The following is a 21,907-nucleotide window of genomic DNA, read 5'->3' on the forward strand; positions in this document are numbered from 1 at the left end:
AATCTGGTTAACGATTCTATCAAAATTTCGACCACACCGGAGACTCAAAGAAGGAACTGCTTACCAGTTTACACAAGGTCAAGAAAGGAGTCAACAGCCAAGAATGTGATATGTTTCTCTGTTGTAAACCAGAGTCTTACCGGATACATCCCGTAGACTCTGCATGTCCATTTGAATGACCAAGGATAACAGCCAGTATAATCATAAATAAAGAACACAATATGAACACAAACAATATTCAGAATGTTCACAATATGTAGATTCTGTTACTCGTTCAATTTGGATACACAAAAGTCACAATGATTTTATATACTCGAGCTATGCTAGTTTTCCGTTGTATATAACAAGAAAACTTCAGACAAGATCAGTGATCAAAATGCTGTATTAGGCCCACAAAGGACCATAAGTAGCCTATTCCTCAGATCCGCCCACGAAGTTAAAAGGCAAACTATGTGTAAAAAAATAAACAAATGTTAGCTATATTCTCCAATTTAAAAACCCTATAGAGAATCAGCATATTTAAAAAACAAAAGAACAAGAAGAAACATCTCTATTTGTTTTGTGCACCTATATACCTAAAGAGACAAAAAACCAAGGAAACAAGTTACAAGCTGATGCTCGTAAATTGACAAAGTGAGGCAGACCCTTGACTGAAATCCACACATCATCATCATTAAAAACTAACGCAAGCAGCCTTCTTTAATCATCCTTCCTTGCTTGCATTCCTTTTGAATCATGGTTCAGATCATTATCTAAATTAAGAAATCGCTGCTCTTCCCCTCCATCATTATATTCCCCTGGCTCTTCTGTTTTTAAGAAATCTAATCCATAATCAACACCCGATGGTGTCTGTTCCATATGGGGCAAACTTCCCAGCAACTTCGCATCTGGATTTTGCAATTCATAAAAGAAGCTTGAAGGTATCTCAACCTGAGAATTACTGTCCCCAGAAAAACCCATTTGTCCAAAATCCAAACCTTGCATCAACCCAGAGTCATCAATTGGATTATTGTCTATATGCCCCAAAAGTTCATCCACCTGAAATAACTCATCCGTAGAAAAGCTCTTCAAGTAATCACCATCAAAATCAAAGCCATCAATCCACGAAAAATCCATCTGATCTTTATTTACATCCTCGGCAACCTGCCCGACATCATAAGTCCCTTCTGGTCTTCCATGTTGGATTTCCCCACCACCAGGGTCAGTCAGATCCCCAGGCTCATCCATAGGCTCTTGCTTCATTCTACTAGTTGGTGAGGCAGATTCATAAGCTTTGTGACAAGCATTAAGCGTATCGTTCATAATGACAGGTCGAGGTTTCTCCTTAGCATCCTCAGCCGCACAAACTTCTGAATGATTGGATATAGTAGTTGTATCGGAGGCTGCAGGAGTTGCCACTGAAGAACAAGAAGAAGTTGAGACCAAGGAAGAGTCCTTCAACGATTCTCTGATAGCATTATAATCTGAGATGTGGGGGAAGTTGAGACGTGCACAAGGACCATACATGGCCCTAGCAGCTTCATCATAAGCAAGAGCAGCTTCTTGGGCTGTAGAGAAGGTGCCCAACCAAAGCCTACTTCCTCTATTTGGCTCCCTAATCTCACCAACCCATTTCCCCCATGTCCTCTGTCTAACACCTCTGTAGTTACACTGTGAATTTTGAGGTCCTCCCTTACCTTTCATGCACCCTTTCTTTGAACCCTTGGCTGGGGCTTTACGAGTTGATTTAACATCATCTTTTGCAGAGAAAAGATGCTCATTGTATTCCTTCCACTTTGACAGAGTCTCAGCTATGGATCTAGACCCATCTCCTCTGCTCCTACTTTTCCTCTTTCTAACAGAATTATCAGAACCTTGTTCATAAACACCCATCACAGTGAGTTCAGAGTTCAGCAGCTTTTTTACACACAGCAACCACTTTCCAAGTGACAAATTGCGTACACCGCGCGAACGAATTAACAGTGCTCCCACACTCAACAATCGATTTAACAATATGCTGTTACCGAAAAAACAAAACCGTATTAATAATGCTTCAGAAACCCAAAATTCTAAACAAGAAGAGGGCAAGAGAGAGCATAAAGGTGGAAAAGTATAAATAGGATTTTACAACATCCCCTCATTAATAATAATAATAAATTCAATCAAGAATCGAATTTCCTTGAACCCCAAGTAATAGATAGAGATAAATTAAAAAGCAAATACTTGGTTGGCAAGAAATCCTTGCTTTTTTATTTTTTTTATAAAAAAAAAAAAAAAAAAAAAAAAAACTTAAAAAAATACTACACTGACTGAGGAATAACCAAGAAGCGCACACACAGAAAACAAAAACAATTAAATAAAGCCCTAATGAGTAATCACGCACAAGAATTTGCAGAAAAAGATGAAAAAATTAATCCAGTTAGAACAAAAACAAAGCAAATCGGAAAGATATGGGTGAATGTAAAGCAACTAACCTGCACGAGTCAGAGACAAAACCTAGGGTTTTTGCTTTATCCCTTATACGACGGCGTTGTGATGTGTTTGGAGTGAGAAAGATACTTCTTGGATTGAAAAGCTTGTTTGGGAAACTGGGGGGGGTTCACAGCTATAGCGGATTCATAAAATCTTTGGGCTATCAAGCTGTAATCTCTATTTATAGCCTTCTCTAGATATTTCTGATCTTTTTTTATTGCAAACCCATAATGGTGACGTGGCGTTTCCTTGGTCGCGTTTATGTTGCTTCGGATTCCCGAAGCTTGTGGCACGTGCCACTCGAACCTTCACGAGCCACTAAAAACTCTCTCGTAGCTTTCCTCCCTACCAAGGATTGCTCTTTTTATTGCTTTTTTATTATTCACCTTCTCCCATATGTCCACCTGTTTCGCGTATATTCTCAATTATGCCATTGCTACTTGATCCTAATTCCTAAATATCTAGTGATTTCTTTTTCTTTTTCTTTTTAAATTTTTTTACTGGATAAATATCTTTTGATGTTAATTATTATTATATTGAGTAGGATAATTGCAGCATCTTACTGTTGCTGAAGTGTGAAAAGTGGGCTTTTTACAACGAAGCTGGGCTCGTAGCCCGATTGTATGAGATCTGCTTGTTCACCTTTAAAATGGAACAGTGCCTATCCAACTTATTGCGAAATTTAATTTACACACCATTAGATTAATTAGAGACGCAAATGAGCCAACCGTTGTACAGGGGTTTAGGACTCGGTTTATATCAGGTTAAATTTGATTTATTATATATAATCAAATAAAATATATTTGGATCTAAGAATATTTATTTTAAAAATAAGTTATAAATTTTTTTTTATACATCAGGCTTATAAGTTTATAAGTCGGCATATATTTTTTTTAAATAAAATAAAAAAATATTATTTTAATAATTTTGAATAATATAATAATATTTTTTTAATTATTACATGTCTAATAATTTTAAACAGACTAACAGATTTAGTCCAAGAGTTTTATTTTTTAAATATAAGTTAGACAAAATTTATAATTTGAACATACACAGACTAACAAATCAATCAAGCCTGAAATATTTTACATAAACCTAATTTATTTAAGCTAAAACATAACTTAGTCTAATTTATTTACCCTACAAAGATAAATGAGAATGCTGAAAAATAGCATTGGAATTTTTAATTTAATGAATTTAATAAAAATTAATTTTGGAAGAGATGGGAAAGAGACTAAGATGAGGTTTTGTTTGTTTTATAGTTACGATTTTCTCTTTTCAATAATTTACACAAAAGGATGTTTTTAAGAAGATAGAAATTAAACAATACTAAAAAATAAAATTGGAAGACGCTTGATGGTTTGGATGAAAAAAATAATAGCAACTATACAAAATTCTAATTATTCACTTTTTATTTTTATTTTTATTTTATTTTTTGGTGTAAAATTATTCACTTTTTACATTCAACTTATTATATTTAAAGATTCTTGAAATTTGTAATTTAAAAATACCGTTTCATATGCGATCGAATAAATAAATAAATATGGAAGGAATCTATTTCCAAAGCGATAGATAGCTACCAAATCAGGTTTTTATAATTTTGAAGCGATAATTATTGGCTTTATACGGGGAATGGGAATTAAAGAAGTGAAAAAAATATACATTCTTTGAAATAAAAATTATGGTTGAAATGGATAATTGGCACGTAAGTAAGGTACGTGTAGGGTGGAGAGTGGGTTCGTGCATGAGACCTACATCGAAGGAGTAAGGATCAGACATGTTCCCTATGTAGCACAGACACGCGCAAATTGCATGCACATGGGACACGTGGAAATTGATGTTGGTGCCACTTTTATGCAAGGGAATGGAAACACGTCAGTTTGATGACATGCGGTTTGACAATATCCACGAGTGACTAAACCTGATCGCTTGGAGAATAGCGATTCGAGAATGAGTGAGTAGCAAGAAGTAAAAGAACATAAACAAAGGATGGTAGCTGTTCCTGTTGCATAACGAGGAACAAGCTGCGTGGTGGGGGAAAAGGTCAATTGGCCAGTCAGGTTAGTGCTGTTGAGTTGAGTCGAGTCAATGAAGCTAGGCTCCTCTTAGATTTAATGGTGTTAGAAAATAATAAGTAAAAGTAAGTAGAAAAATATATAAATAAAATAGCCTATTCCCTTGTGGCCTTATATATAGAATAGCACTACTAAAAAAACATTAATTAGAGACGGAATAATTCTGTCACTGAGTGAAATATTTCTGTCACTAAATAAACTAGTGACAGAATTAGGGACGGACAAAAATCCGTTACATTATGACTCGTCACTAATAGGTTGAGACAGAATTATGAATCTGTCTCTAATAGACACGAATTTTAGGACGAAACAAATCGGTCTCTATCTGAGACGGAACAAATTCTGTCACTATCAGAGACAAAAATATTTTCCTCCCTGATAGTGATGGATAAATCTGTCCCTGTGATATTATTCCGTCACTAATTTATGCACTTGAAATATGCCTAATCCGTATCTATCAGGGACGAAAGTTGTCTGTCTCTGGTAGTGACAGATTTTTTCCCTCTCTATTAATGACATATATTTTTTCATCTTTGTTAGTGACAGATAATTTTCATCTCTGTTAGTGATGGATTGCTTTTGTCTTTGTTAGTAATAGAACTTTTTCTGTCTCTATTAGTAATGGATTTTTTCTATCTCTATTAGTGAGAATGTTTTCCATCCCAATTGACGACGAATATTTCTATCTCTATTTTCCATCCCTAATATTTGATTTTTTTCAAAATAAGTTACATTGAAATTTTTTATTATTATTAAAACCTAATGTTTCTTATCATCCAATAATTCTATAGCAAATTCAACCAACACAGAATATGAAATAGCTAATACTAAATGAAAATGAGGTACCAAATCAAATCCAATCACTATAATATAATAAGTTTTAACGCGAATTCATGAAAAATAATAAATGTATGAGATAATAAGTAATATTCACAAATTAAAATAAGAGAAGAAAATATAATCCTACAATAATCGCCGGTCTATTTGCTTTTTCGTAACAGTAATTTGTTGCTACATGTTCTCATATTTCTATTGTAACTGCTCATTCTGGTTGGATAAGCTGGTGACCAAGTCTCTTATCATACGATTATACTCATATATGGAGACTCCTAACGAGTTGACAAAAATATGCACAGACTTATAATTCATCGCCTTTACATTGGAACCATATATTCAACCTTTCTTGTGCATACCACCAACAACTTGCTAGAATAACAGATCATTAGATTGGCAAATGGATGTCTTTACCCCAGCCACCAATGAATTGTCACGATCAATCATATGCTTCAAGAAATCATCTTAAAATTATAAAAATTACATTAGTTATTATTTAAATTTAATTCAATATCAAATAAATAAAAATACCTAAATATTACAAACTCACAGTAGCTTTTAGTTAAATATTTCAACCATTTATAGATCTACCATTCAAGTTTCTATAATCCTTAGAGGTTATCTCAAATTTATGGTAGATACAATAGATGTAATTGTTACCACCGAAGTAAATTGAAGAGAAAATATAATTAACTTCTGAACACAATTATTTTTTTAGACTAGTTTTAAGACTTTTATTAGATTTTCTATTTTTGTTTTCAAACTCAACAAAATAAGTGGCAATTTTTTATGAATTTTCTGAGAGTAATAATTACAGTATTAAAATAAAAATTTATGAAAAATATTTAGGTTTCACGTACCCAGTCCCATAACGACATTACTACTTTTTTAACAAAAAAGCTCATGCTTTAAATCAGTGTCATGTTTTGTTGATTTCCATACCTTAATTTCTGCCTCAAAACGACGTCGTTTTGAGCTCACTGTAGATAAATTATCTACATTGACTGTAGAAAAAGCAAACCCTATATATATATATATATATATATATATATATATATATATATATACACACGTATATATATAGGGTAAAATCATTTATACAGCTGTTGTACGTACAAAAATTAAATTTAAACCGTTGATTGGTTACGATTCCCCACATTTAATGTGATCACCCACCTTTGTATGATTATAATTCCTCAAATTTAATTGTCGCACATACAGCAACTACAAAAAATTTAAATGCGATCACCCACATTTAATTGTCCTATATATACATATTACACTCTTAATCTTGGACTTCTAAGTCTTACACCGAAGTCAAAAAAGATCTCTCCCATATATGTGTGTGGGCAGAATATTCCTATATAGGGTATAAGAATAAAAAGTCTTACACCTAATCTTAATGATTGATTTGCTTTAATCTAACGAACTCAAAATTCTAATAAATAGGAACCATTAGATATAAATAGGATCAATAAATAAGATTGAGAGTGTAACTTACATCAGTGTAAAATAATCTTGACCCTATAAGGGGAGATCTTTTGACTTGATGAGTCTCCAATTTACTATGTATTAAGCGTTAATATGAGCATGCAATTGATTTAAAAGTAATTAAAAGTTATGAATTATAATTAAAATGTTATTTTATTCTCAGAAATATTCTAATACAAATTCTTAAATTTTGCAGTAATTTTCAGCTCTATAAAAAGATATATTTGAGAGCTTAAGTGGATTTATTTTATTAAATCTTATAATTGATTGAAGATCTTATTGAAGATTCTCTTGAATATTTTTTAGGAAGTTGTTTCCTTTAAATATAAAAGAGAAGATTTTAAAGATATGATTGAAGATTATATTAAAGATTTCATTAAAGATATTATGGGAAATTAAAAAATATGGTTTAAGATTTAATGCAAGATCACACAAGAAAATAAAAAGATATGATTTCTTCTATGAGAAGAGGGCTGACACATTCAAGAATGGAGCTTTTGGGAAGAGCATTTTGAAGAATCGAGAGAAGGAATCCTATTGCGGATGGATTACTGAAGCTAGGGATTACTGAAGTGAACCCGTAAGAACAATAGTGCAACTGGTTAACCGCTCTTCAAAGCAATCTTATGGCATCATTGATGATATATTGGTAAAGGTAGACAAATTCATCATTCCTGTTGATTTTGTCATCCTTGACACTGAGGAAGATGCCATTATTCCTATGATTTTTGGAATACCCTTCTTGCAACTTCAGGAGCACTGATTGATATATATACTTAAAGGTGAGCTAATCTTACGAGTAGACGGAGAGCAAGCAGTATTCAAGTTCTTTGACAAAGAGGATCTCACACCTGAAGTTCAACCGCAAGATCAGGTTTACTACCTTGGAGTAAAGAAATAAAAGGAGGAATCTCCTCAAGAATGTAAGCCAAAGGTTAAGATGGAGAAACCTGATAGTAGAGGAAAGCATGAAAACTTGGATATTCTTGCTATGGTCCCACACAAGTCGTTACTCTTAATCTTGAATTTTCTTGCTTCGTGCTCGCACAAGTTATCGCTTCAAAACTAGGATTTTTTACCCTATGGTTGCACAAGTTGTTGCTTCAAGTGCAATTAACTGACTTCCGAGCTCTTATTTTTCTATATCTTATGGGTTAATCGGATGCGGTTGTCTCGTTTAATAGGTTTGTGATTTGATTTCTAAAGAAGCCTTTTAATGAGTCTAAGCTTGTACTATTTTGAAAATAGATCAGTGACAGATTTAGAGATGGAATGTGCATTTTCGTCTCTAATTTCCTCACTAATAAAGACAGAAAAAAATTCATCTCTATTAGTGAGGGATCTTGTTCCATTCATAATAGAGACAAATTATTTTCCATCCGCATTTGAGATAGAAAGTGATCTATCTCTATTAGAGATGAATTTTGAGACTGGTCAATTACTTTCATCTCAAAATTTGTACCAAATAGAGACAATTTTTTTTGTCTCAAATAAGGATGGAACACAATCTCTCACTAATAGAGATAAAACAATTTCATCTCTAACAATGATTGGAGACTGAATATGTATTTCCATCTCTAATTTCGTCACTACTAAAGAAGGAAAAATTTTCATCGCTATCAATGAGGGATCTTGTTCCATCCCTAAGAGAGTCAGATTATTTTTTGTCACTATTTGAGATGAAAAGTAACGTATCTCTATTAGAGACGGATTTTGAGACAAGTCATTTACTTTCGTCTCAAAATCTGTCCCAAACAGAGACACATTACTTTTTGTCTCAAATAGGAACAAAAAATAATCTGTCTCTCGTAGGCATGGAACACGATCCCTGACTCATAGAGACCAAAAAATATTTGTGTCTATCAGTGACGGAATTAGAGATGAAAATAAATGTTCGGTCTCTAAATCTATCACTGATAGAGATGAAAAAATCTGTCACTGAATTCCCTCACTAAATCCAAATGTATCCACTTAACACTATCATTATTTTCTACATATTAAGTTTTATCTCTAAATCTATCTCTATTAGAAACGAAAAAATAGTCGTCTCTATTAGGGACAGATTTAGAGACGAAATGATACCTATTAGAGAAAGATTGATGTTCCGTCTCTAAATCTGTCAATAACAGAGACATAAATATTATTGTCTCTAATTTCCTCCCTATTTATGAGGGATTGTTATTCCCTATCTGAATTCGTCCTTTTTAGAGATGGATTTTTTTCCGTCTCTAAATTTCGTCACTAATCCATGCTTTTTTAGTAGTGTAGGTATCTTTTTTATTGCCTACTTATTTTTAATACTACTGAATTATAATCTCAAAAGTAGAAAGAAAAAATAAAATTCTGATCCAAGGATATTATAATTGAGTAGATAAAGAAGGCAGAAATAAAAATACGTAAAATATCTTATGATTTTAATCCATATATAAATATATATATGAGGTAGGATCCTTTGACACCAGTGTCAATTTGAAATTTGACACTTTATCTGAGAGCCGTTAGATAAAAAAAGATCAATGGTGTCACATGCTTACAAATCAGATTCGTTGATCTTTTTGGATCTAACGACTCTCAGATGAGGTGTCAAATTTCAAATTTGACACTGGTGTCAAAGGATCCTGCCTCTCTCTCTCTCTATATAAGGTTATTCTGCCTACTCTTAATTTGTCTATTTTTGCCTACCTCTCTCAATATCGTTAGATTACAATTTATCCGATGGTAAAGATTTATGGTATAAAATAATCTTTTACACCACCCTTTCTCCCACTTCCCTCACCCTTTCTCTCTCCTCCCCTCTGGCCGCCGCAATCATCAAAATTCTGAAATGATTTTTCGATTTTCCTACAGCGAAGCACTTTATGCTCGTCTATCCAATAACAATGGAAGATGATTGGTAAATTCAATCATGCAGCCAAATAACAATATCACATCATTTTATTCATTTTCGTATTGGTAAATTCAATTATAAATAGTTTACTTCTTTGCTTTTTATGCTCATCTATCCAGAACAAAACAAAATTCAGTGTACATAATAAAATAAAAAATAGCATACGACTCCATGATTCCATCCGGTTCCACTCTACCCGCTTGATAATCCTTCAATTCCACTCTACCGCTTAGCTTCCAATATCGCAAGAAGACAAAAATACATATAATCCTTCGATTGCACTCTACCCGCTTGATTTGCATAAATATTGTAATTGCCCACTCCATGATCATGAAATGAATAAAATGATGTCATCTAATTTAAATGAATAAAATGATGTCTTCTTATTTAATGATGTCAATCTTTCTGTGTAAAGAAACCTCAAATTTGTTTCAGTATTATTATTATTATTATGAGCAGAGAAGAGAAAGGGTTATGGGTGGGAGAGAGGATCTTGTAAAAAGGTTGATTTTATACCATAAATCTCCACCATTGGATCAGATTGTAATCATACGGTGTTGAGAGAGGTAGGCAAAAATAAAAAAAATTAAGAGTAGGCAGAATAACACATCCCATATATATATGGGAAAACATTTTCTCCTTTTAAAGGAGAAAATTTTTCTCATGTTAGTGACTCATAGCATAAGTGGATCCCACATTCAAACTTTTTTTCTCTGCACTATTTTGTGGGCCCGACTTATATTATGAGTCACTAACATGAGAAAATTTTTCTCCTTTAAAAGGAGAAAATGTTTTCCCTATATATATATATATGTATATGTATAAGTTCATTTTTTCTGCAGTTAATGTAGATAAGTTATCTATATTGAACCCAAAACAACGTTATTTCGGGATTGAATGTAGCCAACTTATCTACATTCACGGTAAAAGTATTAAAGCCTATATATATATATATAATTGATTTTTCTTGTTTTTTTGGTAACCTGAAGGGGAAAAAACAACCCCCACAAGAACAGGCTAAACTGGCCAAATACAACGAGTTTTACCAAAACCACCTAAATCAGCTAAATACAAAAAGAAAATACCAGAAGGGGGAGAAGGGAAAATACAAAAGTCCTCTTGCTCCGGAGACACCAAAGGAAAATTAGACAGCCAATCCGCACAACAATTTTCTTCTCTATACGTGTGTTTGATAACCACAGACCACTCTCTATTTATCCATGCCCGTATACGAGTAACAATATGAGATTCAAAGGCTACCTCACCCCTTGCAGTAAGTCATGTGACTGCTGTTTCACTTTCTATTATTAAATTCCTCCAACCATTATCCCAAGCCATTTGAACACCCTTTAAAATACCCCATAAGCCATAATAGCACTACAATGACCAATTCTATAAGAGTAACCAGATAGCCATTTGCCAGTACTATCTCTAAAAACACCCCCACATGTAGGGGTGTCAAAACGGGTCGACACGACACAAATTCGACACGACACGAATACATCAACACTAACACGACACAAATTTTTATTCCTGTCAAAATCTTCAACACTGACACGACACGAATTTTTTGCGAGTTGACACGAATAACACGCAAAATAGGGGTCAAAATGGTAATTGACAATTTTTTTTTAAAAATGGATCGATATTAAAAAAAATTAAAATAATAATAATAAAAAATTAAAAATAAAATAATTTTAAAAAAATACGGGTCAAACGAACACGAATACATCAACACGAACACGACACGAATTTTTTTGCAGGTCAACCCGAACACGAATTTTCGTGTTGTGTCGCAAGTTGACCCGCTTGTCAAAACTTATATTGACACCCCTGCCCACATCCAGTCGGACCTGGGTTACCTTTGGCCAAATTGATTTTTATTGTTACTGGAGAATAAATGTGTTGCTCATATAAAATAAGGTGTGGATTTCACTTTATTTTTTCTCTTTCTTCTTTTCAATGCACCCCACCTTGTTTTGTGTCAAGACATATTTTTTTTCAACAAGAGAAATCATTTATCCATATATATATATATATATATATAAAAGGATAAAATTGGCCCAAAATTCGCATATTGGAATATTTAACTTTGTTCTTTTTACATTTAAAAAAGAAAATCATAAACGTCCATTTGGATAATTTTGCCCACGTGGTCATTATTCTAAACATGATTAAAATTCATGATTTTGCCCGCGGATAATTAAAATAAATACAAGGACAATTAAATGGATAAAATTATTTGAAAATATTTTACGGAAATACTTAAAATACGTACAAGATTGCATACTTATATGGTTTTAATATATAACTACTGCAATATACTCAACTTATTATGTTTATTATATGAATTAACACGATGTGACACGAACAATATTTATATTCAACGTTATTTTTACTAATATCGTGTTAATACGACACGGACAATTTGAAAGAAATTAATTCGAGTCAGTGTCTATTTTCGAACTAACACGAGACACAATACGAATCAAGCTGGATACAAATTTCTCATATTATTATGTTAGTGTTTGGTAGAAGATTTATTTTGGGATTGATGGAAAAGTGTAAGTGGATATTGGAAAATATCACGTTTGGTTCAGGTTTTTGAAAAAAATACTAGGCAAATAGCATAGATGGGGAAATGATTTTTGTGTTGATTTTTGGATGAAATTCACTGTTACAGAATACCATTTGAGATGTGGTATTTTGAGATAACTGGAGAAGTGAAAAAATAGGTGCGAAGTTTCTTCTCAACATAGATTTTGCAAATTTAAATAAATTTTCCTAGTAATATTTCAGTCAACCAAACAACTTTTTTTACATTTTCCTACCAAACTCACTTTCCAACCATTTCCCTAGTAATTACATTTTCCTAGTATTCAAAAAATTTCTGCTCAACCAAATGCCCCTTATTGAAGTTGAAAATTATCACCACATTGTCTTATAATCGAGCTAGTCCATTTGGGTAGAAGGTCCACATAAAATCCAAAATCACAAATTGGCCATGGTTTCATAACCCATTTCAATGGGTTTTTAGCCTATGGACCATAAACACAAACCTTACCCAATACCTGGCTACTTCAGAGCCTATTCCCTCGTTTCGGCATTGGGCTAATATGTTTGGTTCGTTTGTACATCTTCCAAGGAAGAGTCAAAAGACAACGGAAGAGGGGATAATTTTTGAGATGTTGACAATTCTTTTGAGGAATTTTCAATGTTTGATACTATGATATTGCAGCCGTGCACACACCACATGTACTGTCTCACTGTCTGTAGTAATTATTTAACTTGTGTAATAATTTTTCTGCTTGCCTTATAAAAAACGTTGACTTTAACAGGAAACTCAAACGTTAATCCAGCTTTCTGCGTTTTTCCCAATTCTTGGTTTTGTTCGCAAAAGTAAAAAGTTGGAGACCAGAATACATTGGGTCTTTGGGGCCTTAATTTTCTTGTATAGAATGGCCTTTTATATAACTTGTAACTTGTTTTCTTCTGTCCTGGTTTTTACTTGTTTGGGTGCACCAATTGTCCCCCATTGCCGTTGTACCCACATATTGACCTTCACTTAAATGCAATTTCATGTAAAAGTGTGACATTTTGTTTTCCTAAAATAGTCCGAAGAAGTATTCTCCATGCTTTCACGGCATACGTGCCAGTATCAGATTAAGCACTCCTTCCATTTTTTTATGTATGGCATGCATGGTATGGTAGTTGCTTAATCCTAAACCCCCATTAGTTCCTCAACCTAGTCAAATGTGTTTAGTATATTTGGTCGTCATAAACAGAAAGACCGTAGCTCCACAATCTACTTCATCAATTTGTAATTATTTCATGCACTATTTTTATTTTGTGAAATTGTTATGATGTTCAGAGTCTGACATTTAGTGAAATGTGATTTTTTTTTTAACATTGTATTCTGTTTCACTCTTCTATCACAGTTCACAAATATATATATATATATATATATATATACTCGAGAGAGTAGGAAAGAGAGGGACAGATATATGATCAAATCATTGTTTATAACATTAACCATGAAAGGGGAAAAAATGAAATCTAACATCAATGTAACCAGTCGGGCTTGTGATCGTATCAGATGGCATTTTGTGTTGCAATCACATCACCATCTCTTCTAAACCCGATTTATCTACTATACTATATATGAAAAGAAAAATGATACAGACCAAAATGAGAAAAGCCCCCAATGCAGGGAAACAACAATAAACTTCAATACTAAGAAAGATTACGACCCTGATAACTGGGCTAACGAATTTGACAATTTTGATTATCCTAACAGAGAGGCAGGTCCTCCGGAGGGGGTTCTATGGATTGCAATAGGCCTACTCCGTCATCTACCAATAGCACAGTGGCCAAACCCCACCCGATATGAACATCCAAGTGACAATGCATAATCCAAGCACCTACATACATCACATACATCACCCAATTATATGAGATCAAATATCAAATAATTGATTTTTTTTTTATTTATTTAGAGAAAAGCAAAATTGGAATTGAACTAATATTACCTGGGTTGTCAGCAACAAATCTGATAACTGCCCATCCATTCACAGGTACTGCCACTGTGTTCCTCATAGGTGGATCAACAAGGTTGAATTTTGATGTATCTTTCTTGGAGTCAAAATTTCCAAATCCCTCTGCTACGATGTAGAAATCATACCCATGAAGATGAATTGGGTGGTTCTCAGGCGTGACAATACTAGTGTCCTGCAACACAATCTGCACCCTTGATCCAAACTTCAACTTGGTTACTTTAGTCCCCGGAACAGGTTGCCAGAGTGAACGGCTCACATTACCGGTGTAGTCAAATTGCACCGGAGGGTTAACCGGAAAATCAGTGGTGAACACTCCTTGAACTCCAAGTTTATGAGCCTGAAGGATTGAAACGTTGTTTGGGAGAACAAATGACACATTGTTCATGCTAGCAGTGAACCGTGTCCCATTGGGTCCTTGACATTGGTTTGCATTGAAATTTGGTGGGCAATTGTTGAGTCCTAAGCCAATAGTGAAGAAGAGGTTCTCATCTATTTCTGTGGGAACCTCAACTTGCCTTGGGCTTCTGAAGCTTCTGCTGAATGAAGTGACTGTGTTTGTGTCATTGTAAGCAGGGAGAGAAGGCATAACTGTTTTAACTGCTACTCCCTTAGCAGGACATGGGGCTGATTTGTATTCAAGAATGGCAGTGGTGGTTGTGTTGTCAAAGGGAGCGTTTTGTGCTGATTGGTAAGCACGCGCCGCCATGTAGTACCGTGATGGTGGTTGGTCACCGCTGATGAGAACGTCGGTGGTTTGGCCAGGTCCTACCATGATGACTGTGGTGGTGAAAGGCTTAAGGTAAGAGGCATCAGCACCAACCACTGTGAACTTGTGGTTGGCTACGGTGAAGAAGAGGGGTTGGTTGAGTGCAGCATTGATGACTCGGAGGAGGTTGGTCTCGCCAGAATCTACTGGAACAATAGTTGTCTCTGCATTGCCAATCATGTCAAGGAAAAAAATAATGTCACATTCATAAAATCAATGTATAAAGATTCATATTTCTTTTTCTTTATTTGATATAGATTCATTCAATTAAAAGTTATTCATTCAAAAACTCATATGTTTTTACTATGCATTTTTCTTTTCTTTTCCCTGCTTACTAGCTAGGTACCATATCAAATTTATTTCCTCTAATCAAATCCTATATTGACTTATCAATGTTACACAATATATAATTAATTAAAAGATTTAATAATTTTATATTTTGATTGTTTTGCTAAAAAGTTAAATTTGACTTTTATCACTATTGCCCCTTTTTTTAAGTATATTAATTAATTAAGCGAGACATGTGACATGTTGATGAGTAATTCCATCAAAATTAACAAAGAATCAAACCTTGGCTAGAGCACTTGTAAAGATCGCCAGGTTGACCATTGATAGTGTAAGCATCAGAGACGTTCGGTGCTGCTCCTGTTTGTGTGGCCTGCCTCAGAACATCTATGGGGTTTGCGTCCCACCATTCCCCTAACAATCATCATTATTTTCACCGTACGTTAAATAAACTTAATCATGAATATAATCTTTGTCCAAAAAACAAAAAACAAAAAATAAAAAAATCATTACATTTTAAATCAATTATATGTGGAATACAATCATTACCTAGAAGAATGGGTGTCTCGCGCTTTGGCTTAGGAAAAGGGTAGGCCTCTCCTTCCCTGGGACGAATGATTAAAGCTCCATAAACGGTGGCTCTTAGCCATGAGCTATGAGCGTGCCACCAAAGTGTTCCTTCTTGTCCTTGAACAGTAAAACGATAGGTGTAACTTTCTCCAGGTCGAATGGGACACTGAGTCACAAATTCTGGTCCATCAGCCCACCCTGTTCTCATTTGTCGAATACCGTGCCTAAAACATATACAAAATTACAAGGAGCAACAAATAAGTGATCACTCGAATTATTATTTGCTTCTAAAACTTTCATGCATGTGATTTTAGCATGCAATTGCAACATATATATGTATGCGAGTATAAAGTAAAGCCAAAATGCTAGCTTGAATATTATACCAGTGAATGGTCACATTGTAACGAGCTTTGTTGATGACTTTCACGACCAAAGTGTCTCCATTGTAGATTTCCAATGTTGGGCCCGGGAATTGTCCATTCACTGTGATGGTGCTGTGGGTATTGCACAGCCTCTTCACTGGAGTAGCTTGAACCTGTCTCGTTACAAATAGCAAGTTTCTTATTAAAGGAAAAGAACAAATAGCAAGAAAGGGCCTTATGAAAGAGAAAGAAAAAGTTACAGAATTAACGTACAACAAACTCGTGCTGCTGAATTTTGGCAAATGCTGAAGACAATGAAGCTAAGAGAACAAAAATGGCTAAGAAGATGGAGTATTTTCCCTTGGTGGGAATGGTCTTGAGAGCTTCCATCTTTCAATTTAGCTAGCTAGTGGAGCATGCAACAAATTAAAACCTGTGTGTCAATGATGGTTAAGGTTGCAAATTGCAATGCTGGTAAGAGTGGGAGAGGATGCTTTTATAGGAAAGAGCTAGAGTCGTATAGGTTGGCAAATTAGGTTATGTTACGGCAATGTGGTCATACTCCTTGAGAGAAACTTAGTTCAACCCTATAAAAGTTGTTGCACCCACTAGTTAATTGCGTTCATGATTGCTTGATTCACAAGTCTTCATTTAGATGTTGAATTTTCGCAAACCATAATTGAGACTTGTTTAGAGAATAGGACGCGTTTTAATTTACTTCTTTTCTTTTCGTCTTTTTATTCACCTAAGTATGACATTCCAAAGGGACCAGAACAAAAAGCAAAGCAGCACAAATGTTTTTATCTTTTATCTATACAAGTCAAAATGTCCTATGCATATTTGTTAATTAATTTTGTCATATGGCCTGAAATGGTTTACCTACAAAAACTACATGTTATTATTCAGTGCAGGTAACCTTGCCGCCTTTAAACTAATTAATGTATTTTCTTTTGATCTAGTGATTCTTGTGATTGGGATTGAATATAATTTAATTGTAAGCTAAGAAGTTTGGAAAGTAAACAAAGTGCAAATTAATTTTGCGTTAGTCCAATATAATTTCACCTTATTTCGGTGGTTGGGGAAAATAAAGCGCTTAAAAAGACTGCTAATCGTTAATAGTTATTCAAGAACGCGAATATTAGGATATACAGTTAGGCTAATGGTTTTGTTTAATTCAAGTGTCTATATTGATTGGGAAGAAACTAACATTGAATGTAAAAAGGTAGATGCCGTATTAGGTGCGGCGGTAGCAAATTAATAAACTAGTATAGAATTTAAAGTGATTTGATTGGGTCAAACAAGAATTTAGTTATAGGTACTTATGAAAAATGTAACTTAAAGAGTATTAAATTAGGTGGCCTGTCTCTCAACATTTCAAACATGGATGATCAACAGCGAATTACGACACACAAACCTGTCATGCTCAAAGATACGTACGTACTTGGATGTATAATCAACATCATCATCCCTTTGACGAACAATATTAGGGTATCACCGTAGCGCCACATGTTAAACTAAAATGTCACAGCTGACGGTTTTTCAGATATATTTGACCATATACCTCCCATTACTCGTTTGATGAAAACTGCTCAACTTAGAATAAGAGAACTATGCCACCCCCTCTTTTTCTTCAAATTTTTATGTGATGTGGAGGATTTGGTTTCCCTAATGATCTGTTTGTTTGATTCCCCTAATTAATGTTATTTATTTTCAGAACGATTACCAATTCAATTATTTAAATACAAAATTAATTAACTAAGAAGACGTACTAGTTTCTTTCACATAACTCCCATTAAATCCAAAAAATATGTGATGAAAAAATGCATTTGGTCTAAGGAATGGTTGGATGTGTTAAAACTACTAATATAGAATCATTAATATGTGAACATTACATATAAATTTAAATTTCTGGTTTGAATTGATTGTATTACATGTTATCAGAAGTTGTAAATAAATAGTTACGAGTTTGAACTTCACAATCTCTATTTTCTTATAAAATTAAAATGTAAGTTAAAATCAGCACAATATTAAAAAATAAATGAAATGAAATGGATGTTAAAATTTCTGATTGAATTAATTTTTAACATCATATCTCCCGAACCACGTATTAAGTTTTGTACAATATACAAATCTTAAATGACAAGGAAGATGGAACGTTCCCTCTATTAATTTGTATATCACTCTATGTTTATAGGAAGGTCTTTTTCTGAATCGGATAATGCCAAGGAATGATGGCTACATCTGAGTTGATAACAACATCTAGCCAAGCCCCATAGATTATTTTTGGTTTGTCACAAAACCGTTAGATACTGAGAACGAAAGCCTGTCAAACTCAAGGCGAGCGTGACAAAGATTAAACACACGAGATAGAGAAACCAAAATGGCTAGGATTGGATAGGTGAACAATAAATAAAGAGAGAGAGAGCATCATATATACAAGTTGGTAGAGTTTGTTACTGACTTTCTCATATTCTTAAGAAGGAAAAATAAAAGTACATCAAAAGTCGTTATACATGAATTGGAAAAATAAAGTAAGAATGCTGAAAATTGACACGAGAGCAGAAACCCACATTACTTGTCAAAATTTGCCGGTTGGTCTCTCTCTCTCTCTCTCTCAAAAACTTTTCATTTTTTCTGGTAAAATAATTATTTCCCATCTTTTGTTTATTCTTGTTTGGGTTTTTGATTTCTTGTGTTTTCATTTTCATGGTTAGTTACAAGTGGGTGCCTAATTGAGAAATTTTAATTCCAACATCAATGTTTTGTCTAACCCAAAGTAATTAGAGAGATTAAATAAAATTAAACAATTACAAATTCATCATTCTCTGCTATATACGCCTGTATCCGAAATGGGGCCTTCTTAAAGATCACGCACAAAATGTTACATCTACTTTCTTATAAAATGCACGTTATACACTACTCATGAGTCATGAAGCCATTACGGGTTTCAGTGAGAGAATCTCTACAAGTTCATCAAATCAAAGCTTCTGGCCCTCAAATTGAAGTCAAAATCGTTATAATGCTGTATGAACTTTTGTGTGCATGTTCCATGTGTGAAGCATCCGATGTCCCTATTGATGGCGCAAATGCCAAAAACTCTATAGCCTGGTTGGTGGCATAAAGGTAAAATCTTATACGCCAATTTTGTACCACATGAATCGGGATGGAATTAATCTCTGCTCAACTTCAATATTAAAATTGACTTAATTTAACATGAACTAGCTAGTTTTGACATACCCGAATTTGATTTGAATGAAACCTATACGAACCTATTCATTAGCTTAGTTCATTCCACTTAATTCTACCTAAATAACGTTTTTTAAAATAATCAATTCTTAAAATCGTCATTTATGTATATTTACAAATTCACTACAAACAAAAATTAACTTCTTTATGAAAACCTAAAGAATAACAAATGGGGAAAATTTCTATAAATTGTGCTATCTTAAACAGATTTAAAAATAGACTCTTGAAATTAATACTTTATCCATGGCTAATATGAATAAAAATTAGAAGTGGAAACTTATGTAAGAGCACTTGTCAAACGCTGCTTTCTATATAACATAGATGAAGTATTAAAAACTCAATTTGTACGGAGATAATGGAGTTTTTCTCTATATATTATATACTGACCCAAATTTAGAAAGCTAGAGAAATATCATAATGTACAACTGTCTCTCCGATTTGCAATGGGGGAGTATAAGATGATTCCATGCATATTCTACTCTTTGTGAAGCTACTCTCCCAATCTGTGGAACAGTGGGGGAAGGGCACAACAATAATGAATCCACTAGTTGTGACTTGTGAGGTATGTTTCCGCATCAAGCATATCTAAGTTTTTCCTTCTGTTCTTTTTTCTTAGGGACGTTTGGTAGAAGTGATATTTTTTTTTATCACGTAAATGCAATTACTAGGAATATGATAGAAAAATGAGTTTGATAAAAAAGTTAGAAAAAGTTATTTGGTTGGCGAAAATTTTACCAGAAAAATTGGTTAAATTTTGTGAATTTTTGTCAACTTTTTCCCACTTGCCCGGTTATATGCAAATACTACATTGAGATTGAACAACTTCAACAGTGTATTTCTTTTATTTTTGCATTTGATTCTGTATTGCTGGGCAAATGACTTTGGTGGGTAAGTTTTTATATCTCCTCTACCAAACAAAATTGATTGCCAAGCCCAAATGCATGGAGATCTCAACAAAAAATTTGAACCAAACACTACCTTATACTATCTACTTGAATCAGAAGTTCCCCACCATTCTCTTTAATATCACACTATCTTTAAATCTCTCCCTCCAAATTAGCCTGATTAACCGATATGCATCTGAACAGCAGTGCCATCTTTTTGCTCACCCATTTTCACACAGACCTTTTCTAAGTATAAGCTCAGAGAAATTATCTTGAGAAATTTTAGGAAAATCGTGTCTGATGGATTTTGTTCTATATGGAGAAAAGCCAATTATCTATTTATCACATCAGTGTGACTACTTGCCTAACAAATAAAAGTACATCAATAAGTGTTTTCTCTATCGATCACAAGCTGCATTATTTAGAGCGATAAAAATCATTCTGGCCTACCATGTTGATTGATTCCGACATATCAATTAAAATCTTAACGCACTATTTATTTTGAACTATGAGTAAATCACAGCAATAAAGTATTAATTATTGATGCATAATGCCAATTCAATAAACCAAACTTCAGCTGGTCAATGTAGAATTGACATACAGCTGTTAATGTTATTCCATGTTTATTATATATATCCTACGTGACACCCTTTAAGAAGAATTACATTCGAAACAAGAAGACAAAATATTTCATTTCAAATCTGCATTAACGAAAGCAAACAGCTTAACAAACGCGTCATTCAATTGCCAATTTTTCAACTTACATACTCGGTATTCACAAAGAATTGATTTCTTAACAGAGTAATGCTAATTACATAGTGAAAACTATTCAAAAGCTCACAAAAGATATTTCATCAAACTCACATCAATGCCAGTCGTGGCTTTCTGTATATATAAAACCCAAATCTCTTCTTAATGGGCCTTCGAATGCTGGAAATGACAAACAGGATGGTGAAACAACGGATGCAATAAGTGATAACAATGAAAGAAATATCAGAAATAGGCCCAAGTGACAAGTCACCAGGCCTGTGGTTTGGAATTTACTTCTTTTCCTTATATTATACGTCTCTTTTCCTTGTGTAAAAGGCCAAGGATCCATTATAGAAAAGCTTCCTTGTATCAAAGATATCATTCAAACTCGTTAAAAAAAAAAAACTGATAACTTTAATGGTGCCACAAATATTAATCCAATTCGTTGCTTCACAATATCCAAAATGGCCCGATGAAAGGAAAAAGAAGCTCTTGTACGGTGTGGATCAGTTTTCATAGCAATTTTTCTGATCTTTTTCTTTAAGGGAATTGCTTTTGTAATGTAACATAACCTAAAAGCAAATTTCCTACTCTCACAAAAGGAGGAGAGAGGAGAGAGGAGAGGAAAAAAAGAAAAAATTTAAAATGGATCCCATATAAAATTCGTGTGTGTAAGAAGATGATTTTAGATTATGTAACATAATAAAAACAATTCCCTTTCTTTAATCTTAGCACATCTTTTTCCTAAGT

The 21,907-nt window shown here is 33.7% G+C and overlaps 2 protein-coding genes across 2 annotated transcripts; both read right to left on the reverse strand.

The window, feature by feature from the left end:
• Positions 1-292: 292 nt before the first annotated feature.
• LOC133296664 (dehydration-responsive element-binding protein 2C-like) lies at positions 293-2,588 on the reverse strand. Its single transcript, XM_061495705.1, has 2 exons — positions 2,454-2,588; positions 293-1,996 (listed from the first exon to the last, which is right to left on the reverse strand). Exon 2 carries the CDS (start codon positions 1,870-1,872, stop codon positions 700-702), a length of 1,173 nt encoding a protein of 390 aa, XP_061351689.1. The 5' UTR covers positions 1,873-1,996; positions 2,454-2,588; the 3' UTR covers positions 293-699.
• Positions 2,589-13,895: 11,307 nt separating this feature from the next.
• Positions 13,896-16,665, reverse strand: LOC133296665 (laccase-5-like). Its single transcript, XM_061495706.1, has 6 exons — positions 16,551-16,665; positions 16,299-16,450; positions 15,895-16,139; positions 15,631-15,759; positions 14,268-15,224; positions 13,896-14,159 (listed from the first exon to the last, which is right to left on the reverse strand). Exons 3-6 carry the CDS (start codon positions 16,121-16,123, stop codon positions 14,029-14,031), a joined length of 1,446 nt encoding a protein of 481 aa, XP_061351690.1. The 5' UTR covers positions 16,124-16,139; positions 16,299-16,450; positions 16,551-16,665; the 3' UTR covers positions 13,896-14,028.
• Between the last annotated feature and the right edge of the window lie 5,242 nt (positions 16,666-21,907).

This window comes from Gastrolobium bilobum, unplaced genomic scaffold, assembly GCF_033153095.1.
Source record: "Gastrolobium bilobum isolate Gb01-03AN ecotype WA unplaced genomic scaffold, APGP_CSIRO_Gbil_v1 utg6129, whole genome shotgun sequence".
NCBI lineage: Eukaryota > Viridiplantae > Streptophyta > Magnoliopsida > Fabales > Fabaceae > Gastrolobium > Gastrolobium bilobum.